The 12,671-nt window shown below is 52.4% G+C and overlaps 1 protein-coding gene and 1 long non-coding RNA gene across 4 annotated transcripts in view; one reads left to right on the forward strand and one right to left on the reverse strand.

The window, feature by feature from the left end:
* Positions 1–669: 669 nt before the first annotated feature.
* Positions 670–1,780, reverse strand: LOC139359603 (uncharacterized). Its single transcript, XR_011615702.1, has 2 exons — positions 1,473–1,780; positions 670–1,338 (listed from the first exon to the last, which is right to left on the reverse strand). It is a non-coding gene; the product is annotated as an uncharacterized lncRNA (long non-coding RNA).
* A 22-nt stretch (positions 1,781–1,802) lies between these two features.
* LOC105476824 (myotubularin related protein 4) overlaps positions 1,803–12,671 on the forward strand; it is a 28,185-nt gene continuing 17,316 nt past the window's right edge. The window contains exons 1-9 of one of the 3 annotated variants that reach the window (XM_011733050.2): positions 1,803–1,896; positions 3,094–3,132; positions 6,757–6,846; positions 7,191–7,307; positions 8,199–8,281; positions 10,892–11,052; positions 11,169–11,265; positions 11,459–11,572; positions 12,410–12,606. In XM_011733050.2, the coding sequence (XP_011731352.2) occupies positions 3,130–3,132; positions 6,757–6,846; positions 7,191–7,307; positions 8,199–8,281; positions 10,892–11,052; positions 11,169–11,265; positions 11,459–11,572; positions 12,410–12,606 (862 nt within the window). In that variant the 5' untranslated portion in view covers positions 1,803–1,896; positions 3,094–3,129. Of the gene's footprint in view, positions 1,897–2,879; positions 3,010–3,093; positions 3,133–5,068; positions 5,344–6,756; positions 6,847–7,190; positions 7,308–8,198; positions 8,282–10,891; positions 11,053–11,168; positions 11,266–11,458; positions 11,573–12,409; positions 12,607–12,671 lie in introns of those variants that run through there. The other 2 variants (XM_011733051.3, XM_011733049.3) reach the window with 2 other exon arrangements.

Consider the following 12,671-nt stretch of genomic DNA (forward strand, 5'->3'; position numbering starts at 1 on the left):
TCTCCTGGCTAACACAGTGAAACCCCGTCTCTACTAAAAATACAGACGGGCGAGGTGGCGGGCGCCTGTAGTCCCAGCTACTCGGGAGGCTGAGGCAGGAGAATGGCGTGAACCCGGAAGGCGGAGCTTGCAGAGAGCCGAGATTGCGCCACTGCACTCCAGCCTGGGCGACAGGGTGAGACTCCGTCTCAAAAAAAAAGAAAGAAAAATAAATTTGAGGCACTTCCCCAATACTAAAGGACTCTCCAAAAGGCCCCATGCCCGGCTAATTTTTTGTATTTTTAGTAGAGATGGGGTTTCACCATGTTAGCCAGGATGACCTCGATTTCCTGACCTTGTGATCCGCCCGCCTCAGCCTCCCAAAGTGCTGGGATTACAGGCGTGAGCCACGGCGCCCGGCCCAAAAGGCCCCATTTTGATGCCTGTGCCTATTCCAGCTGCGGCGGAAGCAGTTTTGGATTTGATACCCGCCCTTGGGAAAACACAAGGTATTAACTGCGTGCAACCTCCTGACTTTCTATTTCCCCTGATCTGGGAAAAGGGATAGGCAGGCTAAGCTCTACACTGTAGAAAGCCTGTGATAGAGCTTTGAACAAATGCTGCAGGCATTGTAATCACCAAACACTATAGTAAGTGTTCGGAATGAATAAAAACACAATCACCGCCCTACAGGAGTTCAGTATTTAATTTAAAAAATTACAGCATCTGCTAGGTTGCAGGCTGTTCTAGACCCTGGAGTTAAAGTAGTGCAAAGTTCCTGTCTTCCTGGAACTTACCAACTGTACTGAAGTTTCAATGTTCTATAAACAAAGATAGGTAAGGACCCATTGGCCCCGGGGCTTGGTATTAAAGCGCTCAGGCCCACTCCAGACCTGAGAATATCAGCTGAATCTGAATCAACTGTTCTCCATTTCTGTCGGTTGGTGGTATAGCGGGGCCACAGCGACCTCCAGCGGCCACCCTCCGTTTTGTGGTCTGTTCTGGGTCCCCGGGAAAGAAAGGCAGGGGCGATAAGCCGGGTCCTCGGGAGCGCCCTGGTCTCCCTTCCCTTTACAGACTAGGAGGCCGCAGCTAGCTGGCAGTCTCAGATCCAGGTTTCCCATCTCTGGGATGAGAGTTCTTCACTCAGGACTGGCAGCACAATGCAGGTCGTGAAGAACGGCAGGGTCGTTTATCCGTACAAAGTGAGTGTTGGAGGAACCCATCAAGACACACGAAGGCTGGGAAATCCCAGCGCTGCCAGTCGGAGACGACCAAGACTGAACCTCAGGCCCAGCCCTCCCTTCTCTCCTAGCCTGCAGGTTTTTCTCCTATTCTGGCGTTGGGACCGGATGACAGCTGCGAAACCAAAACGGGAATGGATAAACTGAGGCGCCACTGGGGATCCGTTTGAGAAGTACCTCCAGGGCGGGGCCATCACCGGAAGTGGCTTAAGGCTTGTACCCTACAATGCCCGCCTCTAATTGCGCTACCGGTAGGCGACGAGCCGCCTCCACTTCCGGTCCCCAGAGCAGTAGCCAGCAGCCCCCTCTTTACTGCTCTCCTACTGGCTGCCGCAAGGACGCGCTGTGATTTCCCATTGGTCGCGTCTCCTCTCCGGCGCCGCGCCTCCTTCCTCCAGGTATAGTCTTGTCTTCCGGTATCCGATTGGCTAAAGGCTGGGAGGGCGTTTGCCCGAGTCGACCAATGAGTGGGGTCGAGAGTGAGGGCGGCGGCTGCGTGATGGGGGCAGGGCGGGACTTGGCGTGGCCATTGGCCAGGGCGGGTACAGGCTAGGGATATGATTGGTTCAGAAGAGGGGCACCGTGGTGGGGTCGGGACTGCGCGGCCTCAGCAGCTGCGGGAGACGGAAGTGGCAAGAGCGCGGCCTCAGAGGGTCGGGCGGACACCGCCTGGGTGAGTCACCGTGCCCCCTGCACTGCGAGCCTGGGAACCGCAACGACCGCGTCCTGCCCGGCCCCGCCCTGGTCCCCACCGGCTTTCCTGAGTCCCGCCTTCTGTCATTTGGGGCTCCGCCTCCCAGTCTTTAGGCTCCGCCCCTAGAACCTGGGCACCTGGGCTCCCCTGCCAACCTGGCCCGCCCTCCGGGACCAGATCCCCTAGGTCTGAAAACCCTGGGCCTCCCAGGCCTGATCCTTGTCCCTCCTTCCCTCCCTTCGTTCCCTGGGGCTGCTGCCAGTGGGCGGTGAGGCAGCACCTCTGGCTTGTCTCTTGCGGGTTTCCCCATGAGGGAGAATGGCCTAGGGAAGAGGATACTGTGAACAGGGAGGTGGGCAGGACCACAGATGGAGGCTTTTATCCCCGCAGCCTCCCGTAGGGCTCTGCTGCACTGCCCGAGGATAGCAGGCATGAAGGAAAGTGTCAGTGAAACCTGGGCCTGGCTCGCTAAGTGAGCCTAGGAGGCCCCATCCTGAAATCCCTGTTACTTGGACTCATTGGACAGCTGCTGACTCCAAGGCCTGGATTGGCCTGATTCTGTCCCTGTTGTGTGGCCTCCTCTCCATAACCTCCACCCCACTTGGTGTCAAATATACTCAGCAGGACCTGTGCAGCCCTGCTGCCCTCTGATCACAGGTTGTGGTCCCCTCCCTCTTGTCCCACTCTGGACTCTGCCCCCAGTAAACAGGTCAGGTGGGTACTACTCCCAGACTCAGAAACTGGCAAAACATTCCTGTGGACTCATGCTCCTTCCGCTACTGCCACTTGACCCAAAGATTCAGGGCCCAAAATGAGCCCCAGTTGGGCAGCCTGTGTCTCTTCAGAGTTGGCAGTTCTGCTCCCCCACAAAGAAGTGTTCTCCCTCTGCGTCTGGGAATCAGGACTCCTGAATTCTGCCGAATAATCTTGGATGACACTCATTCCTGCTCCAGAACTTCGTGGCTGACTTCATGCCCTGCAGGATCACTTGTTGCTTTCTCCCCATGTAGCTCCCATTGCCTCTCTCTGGCATGGTGACTTGTGGAGAGACTGGAGTCTCTGCGAGGGAGAAGAATAAGAGTTGTAGAGAAGGTCAGGGGTAGATGTGTGGCATTTGTTGATTCTATGGTAGTGTTAATGGGGCCCTTTACTTTTATGTTCCCTGTCTCCTTACAGTGAGAAGCAGGCAGCCAGGACCCTTGCCACGGTAGAATGGTGAGTACCCTGTCTTTCCTCAGGCCATTGTGTTTTCTGTAATCCTTGTGTCTTTCTCTGCGAAGCTGCCCCACCTCTCCTAGACCTTGAGCTCCAGGCTACCCTGTTCAGCTCCTAAACAGGTTCATCTGCCCTGGAGATAAATTAGGGTTTCTTTACATTACACAACATCAGCCAGAATACAGCACTAGGACTGGAAGCTTCTAGAAATCATTTTCTGCATGTGCTATGCCCCATACTTTCCTCATACTCCCTACCCACCACTGGCTCTATTAACCCTTCATAACAGCCCTCTTCTTGCTTTTCTTGGGTGCCCAGTAGAATCTCTGTGTTCTGGTCTGAAAAGCCAGGCCTTCTTTATCTCAAGATCCTTGGACTTCTGGTGGGTCCTTTGGATACTGTGGATGCTATATCAGGAGTGACTCCACCAAAACTGTGGGGCTTCTCCAGTTCCAGGGTGCTGCTGTTAAGCCACTACAGATGACAGCTGACTGAGTATCTAGCAGGATAGCATCTTCCAGGGTGCCCAGAATATCACCAGAGGTGGTTTACAATGATCCTATTAATTTTCCATTAACTGTAACGGCCCTTCTCTCACCCCAAGTCCAGGGAAGCCCTTAACTCCTGAGAGCTAGGAGGAGGCAGTGAGATGGGAAAGGCCTAGAGAGCTGCAGGCCCTGGCCCAGACCAGGCCCTTAACCTGGTGGTATCTCTTCAGTTTCTTTTAGGTGTCCCTTGTGCTTAGGGGCAGGTTAAAGAATTCAGTAGATGAGAGGATTTTCTCCTTCCCTCCCTTCCTTCCATAGACATGTGGATTTGGTGTGTGCACTATGGGTTCAGTCTCTTCTCAGAAAGCCTGCTGGGTTTGGCCCCCACCGACAGATAGCTCCTCTTTTTCTCTTCTGGGCTACCCTGAAAAGAGCATGGGCTTCAGAGTCAGCTTCATCTAATTTCAAATCCTAGCACCACCACTTAGGTAAATTACATACTTTCTCTCTAAGCTTGAGTCTCACCAGTAAGACATGATAAGGTTTACCTCTTGGGGGTTGAAAGGTTTTAGTGAGATAATGTTAGAAACTAGCGAGTTCATTGTAGGTGCTTAATAAAATGTCGGGTTTTCTTTTATTACTCCCTTCTCCCCCAAACAAGACAAAAGCCCTGGTGTCTGAAAGTTACCAGGTGCAGGAAGTTTGGGGTTCCAGTCAGCTCCCTCTGTGACTCTTGGTGACATTTTGAGCCCCTTATTCCTGCTCCCCTTGGCCCTCTACCCAACTCTCTACTCCGCTGCTCCTGGGTTTCAAGTTTCATTTTTTTGTATACCTTCTGTGGTCCATACTTCTAGCTCTTCTGTTTCCTAGACTGAGAAATCCCTTCTCCTCCAAGAAGGACTTTATTACGCAGAGATCAGAATGTGAAACAAGGGAGAGATGGAGCTGAAGGACTAGGGTTGGGTAGGGGTGTTGGATAAAAAGCTCATTTCCCTTTCCAGGAGCGTGGAATGACTAACCTGGCACCATTCTAAGGGGAAAGAAGGGTTTAACGAAGTCACAGGATTGAAGGACCCTGATGGGCAGGGGCATGGTGGGTAGTGGTTTTGGAGGGAAAGGAGGAAGCAAATGGGTAGCGGGCAGGTGAGCTCCACCTTGGGATCCGGAGCAGGCGTCGGGGGAGCTTAGGAGGGGAGGGCGTGGGGATGGTTTTGTAAGAGGGCACGGGGTGGCTCACCTGGGAAGAAGGGAAATGAGAAGATGTGGGCGGTCCCGTAGCCCATGTTCCTGAAAGCTCCTAAAGGTCCCTGGAGTAGGGTACGCCCTCCTACGAGGCCCAGGGTCAGCGGGGAGGGAGGAGGCTGGACTTGTGGGCGGGGCCCGCGGAGCCGCCCCGCCCCTGCCTCCGCCTTCCCGCCGCGGTCCCGGGCTCTCCTCGCCCCTGGCTCTCCTCCCTTCTGCGCTCGTGCGGGAGGGCGGAGCTGGGCCCGCTCCATTGTGGAGAGGAGGGGAGAGGCGCGCGGGAGCCGCACGGAGGCCCCGCCACCAGCGCCCTACCCTCTTGGCCGCCGCGGCTGCACCTGGCGAGCCCCGCAGCCGGGATGCGGCCGGCGCTCGGGGCTGGCGGGCAGCGCAGCGGCTCCGGGGACATGTACGCTCGCCCAGACCGCCCGCGACCATGAGCCTGACCGCCCGCGTCTCCTGCTCCATGCTTAGCTGCTTCGTAAGTGCCCACCCTGCCTTTGGGGGCCTAGGAGGCACCCGCAGCCCCGCCCTGGGTCAGCCTTCGATTTCAGCCCATCCCCCTTCCCGAGGCCCCTGGCCCGGCTCCGAACGTTTGGGGTGGGGAAGGTGGGTTAACCCGTTTATTTCTTGGACTTGCTTCTATCTTTGGGTGCCGGAGATGGTCGAAGGCCAGGAATGGAAATTCTGTGGTCCATCCTGGCCCCGCAGCCGCTGCCCTTGACTGCAGATCTCTAGGCCCCGCCCTGCAGGGGTACATCTCTTTACCTCCGCCTCTCCATCTTGGTCCCACCCGCTGAATCCTTGCTTGGAGATGTGGGATGTGGCCAGTAGGCTGAATGGGATGTTAGGGAGCTGGTCGGGGAGCACAGGATGTCTGTGAGCTGGCTCGGGGCTCCAGTCCCTTCCCTCTTCTACCACTCCATCCCTCACCTGACATGCCAGCCTTTTCTCCTTGACTGTCCCCCAGACAGCCTCTCTTTTCCATCTTCCCTGTCTCTGCAGGGTTCCGTACCTCTGCATCATTCCCGGTCCTCCCCTCCTCCCACTCTGGCTGATGCTCCTTCCCAGCTTCCCCCATCTGTCCTCTCAGCTGTCCCCCCCACCTTCCCCGTGGGTGTCTGCCAGGCCTCCTCTCTCTCTCTCCTGGCTGTCCTTGGGTCTCCTGGCTCCTCCCAGGCGCGTGGATCCCCTCAGGTCCCCTCCCTGGTGGTTGGGAGGGGAGTTCCTTCTGTTTGCTGTGGGTATTCCTCAGGAATTCCCCTCTGATTAGCAGGCAGGGCAGGTTACTTGGCAGGTAATGGGGGCTTGTCAGCAGTGTGGGTCTAACAAGAAGATAAGCCCAGCTCCCAAACACGTCTTCCTTTTGAAAGCATCGGTGAAGGCCCTCTAGAGGCGTGGGACTGAATCCCCCCACCCACTCCTCTTTGTCTCCTTCACCCACCAGATTGAAGCTTCAGTGGCTGTAGGCGCCTGATTTCCCTCCTCTCTAAAACTAGCTGCCACACCTGGCTCCTTTTCCTCAGGACAGCACTTTCCCATCCCCACTCCTGCCTTACCCTTACACGAGTCTAAGGAAAATAGTCTTTCTTTTCCTTAGTTTTCTCTCCTCCATTTTTGAAATGTTGGTTCTGTAGGACAGTCTCTCTTTGAAGAGTAGATTCCCAATTCCTCCTGGGGCCTCACTCTTTCCTTAGGCTTAATAGGCTGATACTCTCTCCATTTCACCCTTCCCTGTGTCCAGCCAAGTCAGATCTCTTTTCCCTTCTCTGGTGACCAGAACCTTTAGAGGTGTGTTTGTGGTTATCTGTGGATTTCTTGGTGGGGAGGGAAGCAGAATGAGCCTGATGGGCTAAGTGGAGCTTGGTGACTTAGGACTGTGGCCTTCCTACAGGGTGAGGAGGGGCCCCCCAGCCTGGAGTACATCCAAGCCAAGGATCTGTTCCCCCCCAAGGAACTAGTGAAGGAGGAGGAGAATCTTCAGGTAAGGAGGATTTGGGGGCCAGGGTAGATGTGGCTCCCTGCCTAGTTAAAAAACACCCTCCCTTCTCCCAAAAATCCTCAAGGGGATCTGGTACCAGAGCTCTGGCTTCCTGTTCCCTGGTCTCTGGAGGAGGAGGGTTTGTCTGTGTATCCTGGAGCCTTTGAGCCTGGGGAAGGAAAGGGAGCTTTCCTGTACGGCTGTTGCCTGGTGCTGTTACTGTGGAGAGAACTCTCCTCTCCGGCCTTGGTCCGCCTTTTCCAGAGGGGATCCCACAGATCAGGGGCTGTAGAGGAAGATAAGGTGGTCACTCACTTTGGACTGAAGGTTTCTCTGCCCCTTGACAGGTCCCCTTCACAGTGCTGCAGGGTGAGGGAGTAGAGTTCCTGGGCCGGGCAGCCGATGCCCTCATTGCCATCTCTAACTACCGGCTGCATATCAAATTCAAGGACTCTGTCATCAACGTGAGTTTCTGTATTGTTCTTCTACCCCTAAGCTAGAATCCCTATGAGGTTCTAGCCTGGTGGAACAAGGTGGGATTGTTCCAAAGCTCTCCTTGATCATGTCGTTAAAAAAGTTGGAGGCCGGGCGCAGTGGTTCACACCTGTAATCCCAGCACTTTGGGAGGCCAAGGTGGGCAGTTCACTTGAGGTCAGGAGTTTGAGACCAGCCTGGCCAACATGGTGAAACTCTATTTCTACTAACAATACAAAAATTAGCCGGACTTGGTGGTACGCACCTGTAATCCCACCTACCCGGGAGGCTGAGGTGCGGGAATCTCTTGAACCGGGAGGTGAAGGTTGCAGTGAACCGAAATTGTGCCACTGCTATCCAGCTTGAGTGACAGAGTGAGACTACATCTCAAAAAAAAAAAACTTGGGGATCCCTTCTCTTTCTCTCTGACCTCATGTTTTCCTGCCTCATTTTCCTAGCTATAGCTCTGTTTCTGGCTCATTCTCCTTTCTCCTCTTCTCTCTTTCCATTATTCTATTACTGGCCCTTCTAAGGAGCACATTGGCATTGTTGGAAGAACACAGGCTTTGGAGTCAGACAAACCTGGGCTCTTTTCCTGTGTTGCCACTGACCAGCTGGGTGACCTTGGTCAAGTCACCTAACTGAGGCTTGATTTTTCTCCTCAATAATATGGGCTGAAAACACCTGCCGTGCAGGGTTATTGGGATCATTAATTGGGATCACATATGCAGAGGACTCCGTACAGTTACCAGGTGCTTAACAGACCCTCAGTAATTGTTGGTTTCCTTCCTGCTACTGATACATCAGTGCCTAGGCTAGGGTGAGGGTAAGGAGTGATACCCAGTGGGGAGTCTGAGCTTCAGTTTGCCCTTCCTCTAAAGGTCCCCCTCCGGATGATTGACAGTGTGGAGAGCCGTGATATGTTCCAGTTGCACATTTCCTGCAAGGACTCCAAAGTGGTGAGGTGAGAACAACGGGGCCTCACTAAGGTCCCCTGGCCCTCGTTTTGTCCAGATCTCTGTGCTGCAGGGTTTCTCTGGTGCGAGAGAGGAAAGATCCTGCCTCACTTTCCCCAGTTGAAAGAAAAGGTGAAGACCATGTTCTGGGTTGGGAGGTCAGTGTACTGACCCATAGTATCTTGACCTGAAAAAATGGGGGTAATGCTTGGTTCATGGAGTCATCGTAAGGATTAAGTGAGATAATGTGTATGTGTATGAAAGCACCGAGGACAGTATCTGGCACAGAGCATTCCCATTATTGTTGGTTTATTTATTTATTCGTTTGATATACATGTATTGAGTACCCTACTCAATGCCAGACTGTTTTAAGCCCTGGGGATATAGCAGGGAACAAATAGACAAAATTTTCCCTTCTCAGAGAGCTTACATCCCAATGAAGAGATACCAACCGTAAGTAATAAGTAACATTTGTGAAATGATAGTAAATGTAAAGGAAAAAAAATAAAGCAGTGAAAGGGAATATGGAGTGTTATGAGGGTGAAGATTGTAGAACAATTAGGCTGGGCGCGGTGGTTCACGCCTGTAATCCCAGCACTTCGGGTGACCAAGGTGGAAAGATCGCTTCAGCTTAGGAGTTCAAGATCAGCCTGGGCAACATAGTGAGACCCTGTCTCTACTAAAAATAGAAAAAAATAGCCAGGTGTGGTGATGCATGGGAAGATTGCTTCAGCTTAGGAGTTCAAGATCAGCTTGGGCAACATGGCGAGACCCCATCTCTACTGAAAATATAAAAAATTAGCCAGGTGTGGTGATGTGTGCCTGAAGTCCCAGCTACTCAAGAGGCTGAGATGGGAGGACCTCTTGAGCCTGAGAAGTTGAGGCTGCAGTGAACTGTGATGACAGTACTGCACTCTGGCCTGGGTGACAGAGTGAGACCCTGTCTCAAAAAAACAAAACGAAAGTGATCAGAGAAGCTGCACCAAAAAGGTGGCAGTTGAGTCAAGACTTGAAGAAAGTGGCCATGTGGGTATTTGGGGGAAGAATGTGCCGGAGAGAGAGAATGGCAAGTGCAAAGGCCCTGAGGTGGGTGTGTGCCTGCATATTGGAAGACTGGCAGGGAGGCTGGTGTGGTTGGAGTAGAGTGCCTGTGGGTGAGAGTAGTGGGTTACAAGATCTGAGAACAAAGCGGGGTGTCAGACATTTTGTCATGAAGACTGGCTTTTACTTTGAGGGAACTGAAAAACCACTGGAGGATTTTGAGCAAAGGCGTGATGTGATCTGATTAATGTTTCACAGAATCACGCTGGCTGCTCTATTGAGACTAGATGAAAGAATGGGGGCAAGAGCAAAAGCAAAAACTGGGAGGCTAGTTAGGAAGCTATTGCAGTTGCCCAGATGAGAGATCATGGCGGTCTGTCTGAGGTGGTAGCAGCCAAAGCAGTGAGAAGCAATCAGATTCTGGGTGTATTTTGAAGGTGGAGATGACAAGATTTGCTGACAGATTTGAAATGAAAGAAAGAGGAATCTGGGATGACTCCAAGGTTTATTAAAAGGATACCCACTTTAGAGCCTACCATGTGCTCAGGTCTGTGGGGCATTCAGAGGAACATTCACATTGCTCTTTCCCTCAAGGAGGCTAAACTCTAGCTGCTGGAAGACCTAACATGTGGCAATGCTATGGGAAAATGTGCTTAGTACTCCAAGCAGGCCAGGCACAGTGGCACATACCTGTAATCCCAGTATTTTGGGAGGCTGAGGCAGGAGGATCGCTTGAGCCCAGGAGTTCAAGAATCAGTCTGGGCAACATAGAGAGACCCTGTCCCTACGAAGAATTTAAAAAGTTATTGCACAATTATGGTCTCAACTACTCAGGGGACTGAGTTGGGAGGATTGCCTGAGCTCAGGAGGTCAAGGCTGCAGGGAGCTGTGATTGCGCCACTACACTCCAGCCTGGGTGACAGAGCAAGAGCGAGACCCTCTCTCAAAAAAAAAAAAAAAAAAAGGTGTGTATATATATATATATATATATATATATATATATATATATATATATATATATTCCAAGCACATTAAGAATCAAGAGAGGAAGGAGTTTCTGGAATAGAGTAGGCTGGGAAGTCTTCAAGGAAGAGGTGAGACCGAAACTATCTTCAAAGCATCAGTAGGATGTGGCTAGGCAGAGAGGAGACATTATCAAGCAGAAGATAAACCAAGGAGATGGGAAGGATGTGAGCAGGACTTCCCGCCTGAAGCAGAAGGTTTGAGTTAGGGAGTCATGGGAGATAACACTGGTCCATTAGGGTAGGGACAAGGAGTGCAGACTTTCAGGGCCATGTGGTAGCATTTAGATTTGACACAAGAAACAGTAGGGCCCCATTCGAGAGGATAAGTATGCCTCAAACACAGGAGTTCCTGGGAAGAGAATTATCACGAGAGACAACTTCTGTTGGGTGTTGGTCAGTGTCCCTCATTCCCCCACCCCGGGTCCCCACTGCTTTACCTCTTGCTTTGCAGCCTCTCTTCACAGCCTTCCTGTGGCTGTGTTTTTGACCCCGATAGCTCCATGGCACAACTGCACTTTGCCTCACCCAGGCCTGTGGCTTCTTGCCTGGCAGGTGTCACTTCTCCACTTTCAAGCAGTGCCAAGAGTGGCTCTCACGGCTAAGCCGAGCCACAGCAAGACCTGCCAAGCCTGAGGACCTCTTTGCCTTTGCCTACCATGCCTGGTGCCTGGGGCTGACTGAGGAGGACCAGCACACTCACCTATGTCAGCCAGGTGAGGCCAGTCTATTTTCTTTGGGAGGCTGCTTCTTACCCCTTGGTTCTCATCCCTCCTCCACTCCTGCACATCGGTGCTCTGGGAAGCTAACCATCATGGGGGCTCTGTTGCAGGTGAGCACATACGTTGTCGGCAGGAGGCGGAGCTTGCAAGGATGGGCTTTGACCTGCAGAACGTCTGGAGAGTCTCACACATCAACAGCAACTACAAGTGAGAGGGTTGGGGACCAAAACTCCTTCCACACCAAACGGCTTCCGTGTTTGGATAAAGCGTGGTGGGCACAGCTTCTTAGTCTGTGAGGGAGGAAGGCTTCTGGTTTCTCTTCCCACAAGGCCATCCCCAGGGATCCTGTCGTCACATGTTTTAGACCCAGTGCGGTGACCCCCACCTGGTCTCTTTTCAGATTGTGCCCCAGTTACCCCCAGAAGCTGCTGGTTCCTGTGTGGATCACTGACAAAGAGCTGGAGAATGTGGCTTCCTTCCGCTCCTGGAAGCGGATCCCCGTGGTTGTGTATAGGTGAGGCAGTGGGGCCGGGAAGTAGGGAGGCCATTTCTTACGCAACAAGGAAAGAGTCAGTATTGGAGGTTTTGGGTAACCTGGTTGACTGGGAATTGACACTATGGGGAAGTATAAAATAATTTTAAAACAAAAAACTATCTTAGTTTTTTCTCCTAAGAATAAGGCTGTTAGGGAGTTTATTCATTCCCCCCCTTTTTTTAGAGAGAGAGAGAGAGAGAGAGAGAGTGTGTGTGTGTGTGTGTGTGTGTGTGTGTGTGTAAACATTGGTACACGAGTTGGCAAACTGGCCTGCAGACAAAATCTGGCTCATAGTCTATTATATAAAACGGCTTGTAAGCTGTGAATGATTTTTACAATTTTAAAGGGCTATTTTTAAAAAAACAAAGAAGAAATACATGACAGAAACTGGTTGTGACCCACAAGGCCAAAAATTTGTTGTCTGACTTTTTACTGAAAATGTTTGCTGATCTCTGCACTAGAATATTGTAGCTAAAATAGAGTGAGACAGGAAGTAACCCTGAAGTTTGGAATTGTTCCTGTTCTTGGCTCAGCCAGGCCTTTTTCTCCTGCTGGGTGTCTGTACCTGGAGCAGTTGCTGTGCATATTTGATGAGTCAAGGTCACTTTGGGCGTACAGAGCCCATTTGAGAAAATATGTGTGATGGTGCTTTGTAAACTGTGAAGCCTGCTAGAGATGCTGGGGCTTTTGGTTGCTGTTATGGCCTGGATGAGTGGGTAGCCCCTGCTGGCTCTAGAGACTTTGGTCTAACCCCCTGAGGTAGGCCTCTGGAGGCTTCGAATGCCAAGGGCATTACGGTTTCTTCTGTTTTGTCAGACACTTGCGCAATGGGGCTGCCATTGCCCGCTGCAGCCAGCCAGAGATCAGCTGGTGGGGCTGGCGCAATGCTGATGATGAGTATCTGGTCACGTCCATCGCTAAAGCCTGTGCCCTGGACCCGGGGACAAGGGCCACTGGGGGCTCCCTCAGCACCGGGAATAATGATACCAGCGAGGCGTGTGATGCAGACTTTGGTAAGGTGTGGATGATGCTAACCCCCCAGGGAGCAGTCCCCCTCCTTGGCTTGATTGGCTCCCAG

Source organism: Macaca nemestrina, chromosome 17 (assembly GCF_043159975.1).
Source record: "Macaca nemestrina isolate mMacNem1 chromosome 17, mMacNem.hap1, whole genome shotgun sequence".
NCBI lineage: Eukaryota > Metazoa > Chordata > Mammalia > Primates > Cercopithecidae > Macaca > Macaca nemestrina.